The 15,636-nt window shown below is 42.7% G+C and overlaps 1 protein-coding gene across 1 annotated transcript; it reads left to right on the forward strand.

Annotated features, from left to right (window-relative positions):
- The first annotated feature begins 222 nt into the window (after nt 1-222).
- LOC109472805 (collagen alpha-1(XII) chain-like) lies at nt 223-14,493 on the forward strand. The gene is made up of 2 exons (XM_019772670.1): nt 223-679; nt 14,239-14,493. Exons 1-2 carry the CDS (start codon nt 242-244, stop codon nt 14,491-14,493), a joined length of 693 nt encoding a protein of 230 aa, XP_019628229.1. The 5' UTR covers nt 223-241.
- The last annotated feature ends 1,143 nt before the right edge of the window (nt 14,494-15,636 follow it).

Below are 15,636 nucleotides of genomic sequence, written 5' to 3' on the forward strand. Positions count from 1 at the left end.
TTTGTATATGTATATGTATAAAACTTTTAAATATTTCGAATCTCAACGTATACAAGTATCTTGGCGTACCCAAAAGACCATGCCTAACTAGGTGATTTATCAACAAATGTAACTATGTTTACATATATAATTTAGTTAGCAAACCAATCAGAACTCAGGCCTGGAACATACGGGGTGTATATAAGTGTTGACCCATTGGCAGCTGAAGTCCAGTCACCTCGAAGCCTTAAAACACTCCGAAATGGAGATAACTTCGCGGTCTTTTGTTCTAGTCGTGGTATTCCTGTTGTGTATTGAGACAAGCTATTGTCGGTATTACACGAGGGAGGTTAAAAAAAGCCTCCAAAATCCTCTGAGGTATGGGGAAACTGACATAGTTTTTGTGCTTGATACGTCCGGAAGGGTAGGTGGATATAACTTCGGGAGAGAAGTTACATTTGTCAGAAACCTTCTCAACAAAATCAACGTGTACATGGACGGTGCTCAGGTGTCTCTCATCCGTTATGGTAATGACGTGGATGTGCTCATACATCAGATTGGCTGTTGGCCTGGCAGTTCTAAGTGTGAATTGCTACCCGCACTAAGTAGAGTCAGCTACACGGGCGGATCGTCAAATATGGGGGCAGCACTGCAAAAGGCAAGAGAGCTTTTTGAAAGCAGTCGACCTGGTGCCAAGAAGGTACGTAATATTTAACTTAAGTCGTTATCCCCGCGATGATTTCGCCCTCCCAGGGTCGATATTGATTTTATCCTCCCCACCTCGTACGTATACCCCCCCCCCAAATAAAAATCAGTTATTTCCTTAAAAACTTATATGTGTATCCAGGGAGTTTCGCTGTATGTATAGACTTTAAAATTATTTTACGAATAAATCTTTAAGCATGTATGAGCTTAAGTCTTGCGTTGTTGAGATGCTTATACTGTTTAGCATAGCAACAGGAAATACTTCAGCAAGAACGGTACGTTATTGCTTCAACCGAACAGTAATGATATGGTTAGAATTGTTAATCAAATTTATGTACCTGACATACCTGAGGTGCGGTATAAAAGAGACCAAGGTCATAGCAAGTAATTTTATGAATGACATTAGCTGGCACAATAATCTTGAAAAAAAAATTGCACTCTGACGGTCTGAGTTGACTGAGTGGGCAAAGTTGACTGTTATCAGGCCGGAATGTGGATGGCAGATAAAAATAAAGAGAGGAGATAAGACTGTGAGTTACTGTTTTGTCTTTTACTTTGATACAGTGATGTATTTCAGGCCTTTTATATGTGAAATTTCCTATGAATCAAACCATTTGCACAATGATTGAAAAGGTTTATGTTTTACTTGCAATGTATGTAATGATAGTTGGCACCTGGCACAATATACTATTAGGTACTATTTCTTGTTTCACAAGGTTTATGATATGAAGATTTCACCCTTTCGCATTAGATTTGGAGTCTGCGGAGAGACCATCCATACAATTTACTTGTTTTGGCCTATACCTAAGGGGCAGGAGGGAGCCAGATCTCCGGAAGGGGGAGGGTGGTCGCTAGCGATGTCATTATAACCCCCGGAGGGCGAAATTACTAAGGGGCGAGATCACTGTGAAACCGTTTTTCGTGTGTGTGTTGCAATAATGGTAGGATAACCAATTGAACAGGTACAATGTCCGCATTTTTTTAACCTATAGGGACGATTCCTTCCAAGCAAAACGAATTGTAGACGTTGCCCCCGGACACACTGAGCTCGTGCAAGCCGTTTAGAAATTCTGTCTACCTAGGACATTGTGGCTTTGCTTTTCGTTGATGGCCATTACATTGTGTAGTATTATTTATGTTGGATATTTTCACTTTTAGCGCTTTAACTGCATCCCATCCCATGCCGGCGCGCTAGCGCCTTACCTTTGTTTTCAAGGTTGTTTACTACCAGGCACATCCTAGCAATGGCAATATTCTAAATTCAGTTTTGCAGTTTTGAGGACGATTTTAAAATGATAGAATACGTAAAAGAGTATAACACGTGCACGGGCGATAATATCTCGAATAAGTGCTTTACAACTTCTGCAGCTATATTGCATTTATTAATCTGTGTCGGTTGCTTTATATTTCTACAGCAAGAGCATGTGGTAGTGTGCGGATAGAACATTTTTTTCAATATTTGCCGGTAATATCCCTACAAGTAGTGGTTGTGTTTGTGTGAAGAATTGCAAGTTACTTTAAAATTTCAGTCGGTATGTCAACCAAAATTGACCAAATGTTAGAAATACTGGTGTACGAGAGAACCAAGGTGCACTAGTAAAAAACACCCGATCTTCACAAAAATTATACGCAGCATAAAATTGTCGGCCTCACCTTCCTGAAGAACTGATAGATCACCCAACAAGAAAAGCTTTTAAAAAATCTGGCCCGGCCGTCAAAGAAAAAAACAGGAGGCATCTCAATTTCGGAAGAGCTTTGAAAAAAGCTGGCATTTCGGCATTGTCAAAAAGGAAATAAATAAAGAAAATGCCGACAGCGCCACGAAAATGCAGATCGGAGCACGCGCGGCCGCGCCTTTAAACAATTAGCCGCAGTGGGTGACACAAAGGAGCGCAGCCGTTGGGTAACCCCGTGCTCTGTCCTCTTGTAGTACGTCTGTATATCATCTAGTTATATATACTCGAGTTATTTTGCTAACAAGCCACAAAAACATAAAGTATACTGCAGTGACGTACGGACCCCCCCCCCCACACACACACACAAAGCACTTGACTTTGGCCTTTACAACGGTAATCTGCCTGGCAAAAACCATGGACGTCGAATCAAGCCTTCAAGATTTATTCCGCTAAATCCGCAGTCACCCGATATACAGCGGGACGATTCCATAGTCATTCTGACAAAGACAAAATGGATTTTGGGTCCTGTGCCCTATTATCGAATCCGAATGACCTGAAATTTGGTATAATACGGGTTTATTTCTTCCAGACTTTACGGAAAATAGTAGCAGGGTCACCGTAGGACCCTAAATTGATCTGCCGCGCGCAATAAACATGTTATACAAAACGGCACAAATATTAAAAGCCACTAGAGCTCCACCATCTTATACCTTCGCCAAATAATGTTAGCTTTTATGACTCATGCAAAATTATCTCCATTAATCCCTCTGATTATGCAAATAGGATCCCAAATTGTATAAATTATATCTGTTGATCATATTCTACACCAGAAGCCTTATCTTAACAAAGAATGCCATCTTGGAATTTCCTTAAATTATGTAAATAAGGTTCTTATTTCAATAAGTTATGCTTAATTATGTTCCCCTTCACTTAACTTTAAAATACCCCAAGTATAAAATTCCAGGCAGTTTGTTTGTTTGTTTATTTAGATCACCATTAGTATGGAAGTCAACTTCATGTTATTTTTCCTGGAGTCCAATAAGCAGTTACCAGTTGGAATTATAACATTTTTTACTAATTATGCAGATTAAGTCTTTATTTGCATAATCGCTATCTGCCTGTGTTTCTCTCGTTCTCTCTGCTGACGTATTCCTTCCCCTTGTAACTTCCTGTGAAAGTTTGCACAAAATCTAGCATATCTACCCCATTCTCTATCCACCTTTTCACCTCCGCATTGTGAAACCCACTATCTAAAATCTTCCTCCATTCTTCTGGGTGCCTGTGCACACCCCCCGCGATGAAGTTGTCGGGGTCCCTAAACATCAGTGAATCCGCGGATGCCTTAATCTTCCCGGATGCCACGTCCTCGATGGATGGCGGCACAATGGTTCTTCCGTCCCTTTGTCTAGTGATCGACGTCTCCCTCGCCAGGAGGTGCTCTTTATACGCCCCTAGCGGGTCGACCGGGAAACGCACCTCAAAATCGTAGACGTTCGGGGTGAACCATTTCGTACCCTGGAAAAGGAGTAATAATCCGGAATTTCGTGGGTGCATGGTTTTATTGTTAGTTGACTATTCCTTAAGATAAATGTAGAATTACAGGGTTGCCCAACTTTTTATTGAAAAACGACGCAGCGCCTTTATCACTCTGTTATAGTTGCATTGTAGACTTTCTGTAAAATGCTAGCATGTGTATTTGTTTGCAGCTTGCCATCCCTTGTACACTTTATTGTTTGTTTGCGTTAGAGTTATATGCGCAAGTGTGGGTCGATCAACCTCTTGTGACAAAATGTCCCCACCCCTTCAAGCCCAAATCTAACAAGCAACGCGTCTCCCAAAAATAAGCTCGCTCGGTGGGGATCCCAGGAGCTATCACCGACACATCCGTTCCTAAGCGCGAGTTTGTGCTACATGCTATACCCTTACGTTCTTTAGCCTGGGCAACGCAGAATGAGAGCAATATTCCCGCCTCGATCGCCCCTTTCAACCACGTAACTTTCTAAGACAGACTGTCCCAACGCCCAGACAAAGCGAGGGAAAACCTTACGCGCCGGTAATCTTTAACTAGAATGGTTCGCTTAATCTCCCTACTGGTTTGGGATTGATGGCGTCAAACTGTACATCGCGATTGAGACAAGTGTTACCCAGCCGCGTAAAAGCACCCAAAAATGTCACTCGCTGTTTCTTCACTTATCTTTCTAGCCTCTGCCTTGTCACACCTTTCCCCAGCATAACGTCCTTCACGGTCGTGTCACATATCCTATACATGTTTGTACCCAGCGAATTGCTTAGATATAGCCTTGTTATATCCGAACTAGGTTTTTTCAACCGGATTTTTCGCCTTAGGTTACCGACGAAAATAATTGTTTCATGGCAGAGAGTACCTGCTGCTCTATATCCTCTCGAAGTATTTGATAAAAAAAACTTGTACTTGTTAGACTAAACCGGGTGTTGCGACACCTGCCCGCCGATACGCTACATGGCTTGTCAGAACGAATTGAGGCTTGCTACCCAAATTTTACTGAAAATGCGACTGCAAAGCAGAAAACCTACATCCCGCTACCCAGAATGACACTGTTATACGCCTCCCGTTACACACCTCAAGAAGTGGATAAAAACAAATATACATTTTTAATTCTCCTCCCCCCTTTCCATGCTCTTTCAATGTTATTTGCTGGCCAGTGGTAACCTGACTTACTTTTTATTTCGATTCTCCATGTTACGCATGCTGAACCTTGCTTTCTTTACTTTTGGTAAACAAACGTTGTCTGATACAATTTAACAAAATTTCGGGCTGATTGCACTGTCCGGCCTAGTATCGTTATTAACCTTTATCGATTGACACAAATACACGCTCCAAATGTTCCGCCGAAAACTTTATTATCCATGTATCAGGACCACTGCCCCTTGAAACGAAAACAAAACTCTCGCAGGAGTAAAAGGGAAATGTTGCATATCGGCGAAAATACAACAAACAAAAAGTTTAACACAGTCTTCTAACTGCGACTAAAACACGTACGCTCCGTTATTGCTACGTGTGCATTTTACTCAGTTATCCCTCAAAGCAGAAGAATGTCTTTTTCTGCTGGTTTTCTATAAGCTGTCAACATAAATATCATGCTTGTCACGCACTTCAACCGATTGAAACATTTGAATACAGGCGCCTGACCCATGGGCATTTGCAGTCATTTGATACGCACTATGTTAGCCAATTATTTTGTAACACTTTTTCCAGCCATCGAGGATTAACGAATCATCAAAATAATACTTGTGCAGGTAACAAGCAAGATCCTCTAGGTTTACATGGCGAAAACAATTACACAGCCTTTGTACATACTATGGAGACAAAGCGATTAAAATGAAACACATTAAAACATAGGAAAATATAATCAAGGATGCAACCACGCCCTTCTCCCTAATATGTACAACTGAAAAGACGTATACGTCTCCTAACCTCTTTACGTTACCAATACTTGCCGGGCGATACTCTGACATTTTGAGTCTTCGAAATTCTCTCTTCCTATCCATGCGCATAAACAAAATATGACACCAGCAAAATCGGAACACAAAGTAAAACCAAATGCACAAAAACAAAAATCAGTCTTGTGCCTGCCTGACCTATCAATTTCACAAAAACTATTATTACCCGTCTATTAAATCAGCGAGTATTGTGTACAGCGTGCATAGTAGTACAAATGCTATAAATTCGTGCATAATCCCGTTGCTACTCATAATGGGTCAGCTAACATTTATGCTGGCGGCGGTAACAATCTTTCTCGGTTTACCTAACTTCCCTATTTACTCCACGGTTTTGCCAATCATGTCGAATCAATGAACATCGCATACCCACAGAGGCGAAACACTTTTCGGCTTATAGAACTTCCAACATCGTCTCAAGTCTTTCACCACTCATATCAGGTTGGGAAGCATTTTCTTACTTGCGGAGGTCACAAAACAAATGTTTACACATTTTCGATATTGTCACACAAACTTTTACTCACTACGCATATTAGCGTGGAAGTAACCTTTCCAAGCTTAAATAAATTCCTGCACTTTCCTAGTAACTAAACTCTTTTGTCCCTCAAAAAATCACATATTTGCGGAGGTGACAAATCTGTCACTGACTTATATCCGCGGACCTGTTGCAGCTTTCCCTTTTTTCCATGCAATAATCAAAAGAGGAAAACAGATTAAAACTACAGGAAATAAAACTAAACACAGACGAACCAAAACCTGAACAAAAGTTCTCCATTATCGTCGGTTCGTTCTGAAACCTAGTTGCCTAACATCTTCTCGTTCTTGCAATCCCTCGCCCAGTGTCCCTGCTCGTTGCAAGAGAAACATCGGTCTCCCGGCTGGGGGCCCCTACCGTACGACCTGCCCCTTCCCCCGCCTTGTCTTGGGTTGAGGTACGGTGCTCGGCGGTGCTGTTGGTACTGCGGCCTTGGGTAGCCTCTCATCGGACCTCCGAGCACTCTAGCCTTCCCCTGTTTTTTTTTTTTTTTACAAACGCGGCAATGTCTTTGCTAACTTGCTTTACCACTCCTGACCCGAACTGATTCAATACCAGGGCCCTGAAAAAAGGTTCGTTCACGTAGGGGGTCAGTTGGTCCGAGATGATGACGAATTCTTGCGTCTTGGGTTGGTCCTCCTTCCAAGCTTGCGACACCAGCGCGTGTATCAAGGCCACGGCTTTCTGCGGCTCGAACGCCGGCGCCGGTCGTCCCGCGTACTGGGCAAGCTCTTCTCGCACCTCCTCTGCTGTCCGTCCCCTCTTCATACGGTCGAGATTGTCCGCCATCTCCTTCATTCGCGTAGGCAGCTATGCCAACTCCTAATATGGCACAGAACAAGAAAGAAAAAGGGAAAAAGCCCATCAGACGCACTCTCAACGCATGACGTATTGTGATCTCTTTCCAACAGTAACATAACACTAAGACAGGAAACGCACCGCCTGCGCGTAGCTCCGTATACATCGAACTATAAACGCACGCCGCTAACTGCTGACACAAATTCGTGTGTCCGCCATCTTCACGAGCACATCATTAATCTCCAGAGTTGCGCTCCTGTATCTAATGGTCAGTCGTCGAAATTGAACGCGGCCCCATCACACGCCCCTTCAATACTGGCGGTAAATAATAGTATGGCAATCTCAGCGTGCGCCCTATTAATCATAATATCCATTACAAAGCTAAGAATCAGTTGTCACAAATTACGAATCGAAACAGGAAGACATAACCGCACTCCTCTAGAACAAAGAACCTGCTAATTCTGTAGTTTAGGCCAAATAGAAGAAGAAATACATTCCACCATAAATTACCCCTTGTATAGTAGCGATATACTCATATTTTCAGTCATGTACTAAGTATATTTCCCCACGTCAGTTATTTGACTAGTAAAGAAAAATTTGTATTCCTTTTAGCTTTGGACAAACCTACTCTACGTAATCTCACATCCGCATATATCTATATACTCACTACTAAGCGAAATGAAGCCGAAAAGAATAGCGAATAGACATTTATGTACACTCTTCTATGTTCATATGTATGTAACGTATATGTTTATGTTCATGTTCTGTACCGGCATGCGACCTGTACTTAGCTCTGCAGAACACAAATGTACAATAACGGTCTTCATTCATAATATCGGTCTAACAAACCAAACATGACGAGAGCGCCCCCTTGTCTTTACCCGCGCCATATCCGGCGTGCTTTCAACTACTTTGTGATGCTCACCTCGAGCGCTATATGCGGCCCGCCCGGCGTGCGGTCCCTATCACGATTTTTCATGTCAGAAAGAAAAAAAACCGTTCCCTAGGCGCCACATGCGTCAACACCAGGAGTACAGATATCAGCCCACTTTTTTTTTTTTATCTCAAAAGAAAAACGATCCTCGCGCGTGAGATACGTCACGCCCAGCGTGCGGTTTTTATCACAGTTTTTATCTTAAGACACGCTCTCATAGTGCCGTGTACCCGAAGCCCGGTGTACTATGTGCGGATTTACATTTTAATACAAAATGCCGTCTCACATGAAAACGTTTACATACAAATTTCCATCTCAAATAAAGCGCTCCCCGTGCGCCACGTACGTGCGCCACGCCCAGCGTGCGGATTTAAAACAGTTATCTCAAAATAAACGCTCCCTGAGCGTCACGTGCGCCACGCCCAGCGTGCGGATTTAAAACAGTTATCTCAAAATAAACGCTCCCTGAGCGTCACGTGCGCCACGCCCAGCGTGTGGATTTTAAAACAGTTATCTCAAAATAAACGCTCCCTGAGCGTCACGTGCGCCACGCCCAGCGTGCGGATTTAAAACAGTTATCTCAAAATAAACGCTCCCTGAGCGTCACGTGCGCCACGCCCAGCGTGCGGATTTAAAACAGTTATCTCAAAATAAACGCTCCCTGAGCGTCACGTGCGCCACGCCCAGCGTGCGGATTTAAAACAGTTATCTCAAAATAAACGCTCCCTGAGCGTCACGTGCGCCACGCCCAGCGTGCGGATTTAAAACAGTTATCTCAAAATAAACGCTCCCTGAGCGTCACGTGCGCCACGCCCAGCGTGCGGATTTAAAACAGTTATCTCAAAATAAACGCTCCCTGAGCGTCACGTGCGCCACGCCCAGCGTGCGGATTTAAAACAGTTATCTCAAAATAAACGCTCCCTGAGCGTCACGTGCGCCACGCCCAGCGTGCGGATTTAAAACAGTTATCTCAAAATAAACGCTCCCTGAGCGTCACGTGCGCCACGCCCAGCGTGCGGATTTAAAACAGTTATCTCAAAATAAACGCTCCCTGAGCGTCACGTGCGCCACGCCCAGCGTGCGGATTTAAAACAGTTATCTCAAAATAAACGCTCCCTGAGCGTCACGTGCGCCACGCCCAGCGTGCGGATTTAAAACAGTTATCTCAAAATAAACGCTCCCTGAGCGTCACGTGCGCCACGCCCAGCGTGCGGATTTAAAACAGTTATCTCAAAATAAACGCTCCCTGAGCGTCACGTGCGCCACGCCCAGCGTGCGGATTTAAAACAGTTATCTCAAAATAAACGCTCCCTGAGCGTCACGTGCGCCACGCCCAGCGTGCGGATTTAAAACAGTTATCTCAAAATAAACGCTCCCTGAGCGTCACGTGCGCCACGCCCAGCGTGCGGATTTAAAACAATTATCTCAAAATAAACGCTCCCTGAGCGTCACGTGCGCCACGCCCAGCGTGCGGATTTAAAACAATTATCTCAAAATAAACGCTCCCTGAGCGTCACGTGCGCCACGCCCAGCGTGCGGATTTAAAACAGTTATCTCAAAATAAACGCTCCCTGAGCGTCACGTGCGCCACGCCCAGCGTGCGGATTTAAAACAGTTATCTCAAAATAAACGCTCCCTGAGCGTCACGTGCGCCACGCCCAGCGTGCGGATTTAAAACAGTTATCTCAAAATAACGCTCCCTGAGCGTCACGTGCGGCCACGCCCAGCGTGCGGATTTAAAAACAGTTATCTCAAAATAAACGCTCCCTGAGCGTCACGTGCGCCACGCCCAGCGTGTGGATTTAAAACAATTATCTCAAAATAAACTCTCCCTGAGCGTCACGTGCGCCACGCCCAGCGTGCGGATTTAAAACAGTTATCTCAAAATAAACTCTCCCTGAGCGTCACGTGCGCCACGCCCAGCGTGCGGATTTAAAACAGTTATCTCAAAATAAACGCTCCCTGAGCGTCACGTGCGCCACGCCCAGCGTGTGGATTTAAAACAATTATCTCAAAATAAACTCTCCCTGAGCGTCACGTGCGCCACGCCCAGCGTGCGGATTTAAAACAATTATCTCAAAATAAACGCTCCCTGAGCGTCACGTGCGCCACGCCCAGCGTGCGGATTTAAAACAGTTATCTCAAAATAAACGCTCCCTGAGCGTCACGTGCGCCACGCCCAGCGTGCGGATTTAAAACAGTTATCTCAAAATAAACGCTCCCCGAGCGTCACGTGCGCCCTCGAACGAAATACTGTCACCATGAGCGTCCAACATTATACCAACATAAACCAAAAGTGTGCAACAAAAACGTCCTATATAACCCAACATGAGAAACAAAAGACTCGTCGCCGAAATGTAAAAGATACCAATATGTGTATCAGTAGTAGGAACCCCACACAAATGCAAAAACAAAATGACAACATATGCAAATGACCGGACCCCCCATGGCGAAAATCTAAAACAGCAACTCTGTACACGTAAAAACGTGGCTCACAAAAACTTGAAAAGGAAACAGCGAGGCGAATTACCTGTGCATTTCCAGCATCCGCAGGTCTACCTCTACTTGCATCATTATAACTGTATCACCTTGATGGTAGTTGCTGATAGTGTTACTTTTGTTAGCTTTACTTTAGACATTCTTGACAAAAATAGGAACATTATGATTTTTTTTTAACGGTGTCGCTCAATGCAAGGCCATTTGGCCACTTCTAGGAATAGAGCTAGCCTGTAACTGTAACAGCAACTCTTCCCCCTGAGTCAGAAACATCCTCACAAGTAGTGAGGACTAACTGACCCAATAGGAGAAGCAGGGGGTTCTTTAACGTGCTTGAGGTGTGTCTCTAACCGAAGCTAGGTACTCATTAATAATTAAGTCAATTGTAAGTACCAACTCTGCTACGTTGGCAGCTCTGGCAAAGTTTGGTCAGGTGTAAGGTTATATAACTGTGTAGTCTGATTTGTAGAGGTTCTGACAGTTCTTTTGCTTTTAAAAGGTAAAGTGCGATTTTATATGCAACACATCTGATATTAAAAAAAATCGATTTTATTTTGAGTAAGTAGTTTGGCGGTAAATAACATTTCTGGCAGAGTACCGAGCTTTATCAAAGAGCACTGTTGTAATGAATGGCTGAAATTGTCCTGGAAGAATAAACGAGAAAAATCTGTCACCATAAGTAACAGTAAAATCTTAACCTAGCATATACAATATACAACAGTGGAATTAAAATTTTAGAAAACGTGAAGGCCAGGTGGAGATATTTTTGTACTATAAATGGTAACTAAAACAGATTTGTGGTACTAGTATGCTGTAAAGAAGGGTTCAACTTTTCTGAACGCAAACAATTGAGGCTTTGTGAGGTTAGCAAATTATGAATAATTCTGTATTAAAGACCATGCTTGTACTATAAGCACCCAATAAATTCAGCTAACATAAATTACCAGGCTTCATTCTATCCTTGACTGCCGTGGTGGTAACATGGACACAGGGCTGACCGAGACTCTTGAAGACACTTTGGGTTTAAAACATATTAACAACAGATAGGGAATTTGTGTACAGTTGTACAAAAGAAGTTAGTGACCTAAATCAGAATGTAAAGTACAAATGCAATGACAACACTGTCTTAGCTTTCCAAGGTTTGTCTGGTGGTGTGATATAGAGTGTCTGCAGTTACATGTACATTTGTACATGTACAGTTATAACAGTTGTGAGGTTGACATTTTAGATATCTGCAATTAGACACATTGATGAAACTTTGACAGGGCAGTTTGAAAAATTGAAACTTGACCACTTGACTAGGTTGGTTTTCCATAAACTAAATGTTGCAGATAGTATTTTCTCGATTATGTGTCTCAGTTACAACTGTCCCGATCATTCTGCAAGGTTTGATACTTTGAAAACCAGCACAGAAAATTATTTGAATTTGTTCAAAAAGTTTGACAGTTATTATGCTAATCTGTCTCTGCCATTGCTTTTGGTGGCTGGACCGTCTAGGCTGTTTATTAGTTTATGTGGAGAAGCCACAGTGGGGAGTACTTGCTTAGGGCAGGACCCAGGGTCCTCATCCCTGCTTTTTAAACCTTGGGGCTAGAAAAAAAAAACACTTACTCAGTACGCAGAGCTCGGTCGGAATCTTCCCATTCGAAATTAGAGATTAAATGGTGGCCAGTGTATTTTACTATTATGAAAGACGGACATTATACTGTTAAAAGTACTAGTACATTGTAGTAAGTTCTAGGGTAATCCCGTGTTGCTGTTGTCCTTGTTTAACGTCTATTATGTCGCTAAAAGTGGTCTCTATGTGCTCAGTTTTACTCTTGGTTCAGTTTAGAGTCAGTTGTCTCTCAAGCTGTTAACACTTGGTTACTTGTGCTTGTGTGATGCTGGGTGTACGTCAAGTCGGCGCGCTCTCCCTGAAATTCCGACTGGGAGTATTAGATTATCTTATACATACGACGCCCTCCCACCCCACGCCGATTGCATGCTTGCGGTGCACTGTCACACGCTTCTCTTTACCACAAAACCAAACAAACAACATATCAAACTGTTCCTCAGAATGTTTATTTTAATATAACCAAACACTGAATAGCTTACTTGATAAACTCTACAAGAATCACGCGAAGAAAAACCTCACCGATTTCGATGTGATCACGAAGCTAAGGTGCACGTGTGGCCTAATTCCTTAATGGGAGGAAAGACTATCAAAATATTTCTGCAAGTTCCGCTATGGTTGGAACCTATATAACGTGTTGTATTCAGTAATAGGAACAAAGTGTGACTAATATCCACAAAACAAACACAAAGATGTTTAATTTTTTTCCTCTTTACCTTGAAGGTACAGTACTACAAGTCGAACAGACCTCTACAAACACGCTTTGCAGGGCACATTACATGCCCGGTCATTCCTGCTGATGGGAACCTAAAACCAATACATAAACTAAGCAGTACATTCGTGTTTACCTGATTTGTTTGCCACTTATCCTTGCATAGGCTTGGCATCAACATCGAATCTGCATGGAGCAATGTCTCGCTATCATAAAATCACCCGAAAGGACGGACGGAAGGAACGCACATAGCGGTGTCAATGTCTTTGAGGCTGCGAACGGCAAAAAAACACATATATGTCGACAATAACTATTTGAAGTCAGAAATTGAAAAAAAAATCCTAAAGAATTTTTTTTTATTCCTAATGGTCGAAAAATATAAAAATATGGGATTTTGGGTGATATGCGTAACGTTGTTTGCCTAAAAACAAGACTAACTCACACCGGCGCCCCGAATCCCAATAAAATCAGTAATTCAACGAAAACAAATAACATTAAAACAAAGTAAAGGCGATGATTTCATTTGACGGAATTTACCCTTAATATTTTCAAATGTGTTATGGCTAGTCCAAAAGAGGCCAAAATTGCGTCTTATAATCCGATACTTAAACGCCTTATTTGGAATTGGAAAGAATACCGTAGTAACAGACCGCCGTGGTAATGCATTTGGTTAAGCTAAGGTCAGAATTGGGAAAAGGGGCCCTGGCGGGTAGTTCCCGGGCTGTTTTTTTTACCATTTTCGGGCGGGACCCCGACGTGGCCCCGCGGGGCACCCTGCGGCTACCGGGCTATTTTTTGGCCCGTCGGGGCCCCGATAAGAATTTAATTCTGAGTTAAATTCTACCCGGGCCCCGCTGACAAAAAGACGCCGTGACCTCATCGTGAGAACACCGAGAGGTACCCCTCAGGTTGCCGGCAGTCCACCGGGACACATTTCTTACGTCACAGACCAGATGAATAGAATAAAGGTGTGTACTTCGTAAACCCGGGTAAATGTGTGACCTCACAGATCAAATGATCACAACAAATATGTGAATTCTGCATTACGTATAGGTCAATACAAGACATCGTCAGAGAATCTGCTGGGTACCTGCCGGATACCGACCAAAGAGGGTGACAAAATTTCTAACGAAATGCTACTGAAGGAAACTTTTAATTGTGACCACGACAGCCGATGTCCGCTCGACTCCTGAACCCGGCCGGGGCCAGCCGGGGCTACATCCCCGACGGGCACCGACGTAATTGGGACCTTAGCTTTACACGTGTTAAAAATAAAGTAACTGGTTGTTTACTCTTGCAACCTACACCTAGGTATTGGTGCTTTTGACCGACGGTCACTCGGATGGAAATGAAAACCCTGATCATCAGGCAACACTACTGAAGGCAACAGGAGTAGAGATCTTCACCATTGGCATCGGAAGCTACGATTACTCCGAACTACAGTCCATTGCGTCACCTCCATATGCTGGTGTACATGTTTATCCGTACAATAACTTCAATGACTTCAATGGTCTTGTACTGCAAATACGAGGAGGTGAGATGTTCATTAATTGCAAAGATGCATGACTAGAAAGGTTTGTTGGCGAGCCCCCATCCCAGAAATCTATCAATTATCTCTTAACGATTTTGCAACCGCGAAATACAATTGGTCAGGCGTTATTTAAAAACCCTTGCGTTATACACATCTCAGAAATGTCACAAACTGCGAAAAAAGTGGAAATCTTTTTTTATTTGGCATGAATTCATGAAACGATGGTACTTTCATCGCACTTAACTGCATTTCTAATGTGAGGAGTGAAGTACATTTAAAGTACATGGAAAACAGCTTGGGGGTGTCATTGCCAGGCAGGTTTTAGTGGACTATCAAGACAGTGTACAGGTGAGTTACATTATTTATAAGTCAATATTGCTTTGTTCGAGTGCAAGAGGTAAAGCTTTACAAAGTGTTGTTACATGTAGATCTACAAAGATTTTATGGATCAAATTACAAAACTACCTTGCCATGTTTATATATAATTCAGAATTGATATTCCAAAGATTCATGCGTTTTTGTCAGTGCATTTGTAATCTGTTTATCGAACTTAATATTCATGCCCACAAATTCTTTTCATTATGCGTCTTACATATTACAATATGCATTTACAATGTACCTGTCTGCCATGCTATATGGCACGATTTCCATCATTTAATTCAGATAGCATTTTAAGTACATTTTGACAACCCACATTGTAAATGCATGATGATATTTTTTAATTAGCAAAAAAAATTATCAGAATAAAAATTGTAGTAGCGTAAATATGATTTTTAAATTAAAATCAGCACAGAATTTTTTCATGCATCTTTTCATTACAAATTTACTAATTTTTTTGTTTCTTCTACAGTTGTAGAATGTACCCCACTTCAGCCATACCTCAATCAGATCATGCAGCCAACTGATGGGGACTTTAAGTACGGAGATGTGTTCAGTTTTACATGTGAGAGTGGATACCAGCCATCCGATCCAAATGTTCCACAGACACAACAGCTACAATGTGTACATGATCCAGGTCAACCACAAGGACGCTGGGAGGGCACCAGAGTGGGGTGCTCAAGTAGGTGGATTTAACATAACCTAACTTACCGCATATGTGAGTTAATTACATTGTGCCCTGAGCTTTTGTCCATTCTGGTTTACACAGCACTAATTCTATACAATTAAAGCCTTTGATA

This window comes from Branchiostoma belcheri, unplaced genomic scaffold (genome assembly GCF_001625305.1).
Source record: "Branchiostoma belcheri isolate BF01 breed outbred unplaced genomic scaffold, Haploidv18h27 scaffold283, whole genome shotgun sequence".
Lineage (NCBI taxonomy): Eukaryota > Metazoa > Chordata > Leptocardii > Amphioxiformes > Branchiostomatidae > Branchiostoma > Branchiostoma belcheri.

Excerpts from the sequence above, each read along its gene's own strand:
- LOC109472805 (XM_019772670.1), top strand. The coding sequence starts at position 242 with ATGGAGATAACTTCGCGGTCTTTTGTTCTAGTCGTGGTATTCCTGTTG. Across the intron at positions 680-14,238 it reads GTCGACCTGGTGCCAAGAAG|GTATTGGTGCTTTTGACCGA; the intron begins GTACGTAATATT and ends ACCTACACCTAG.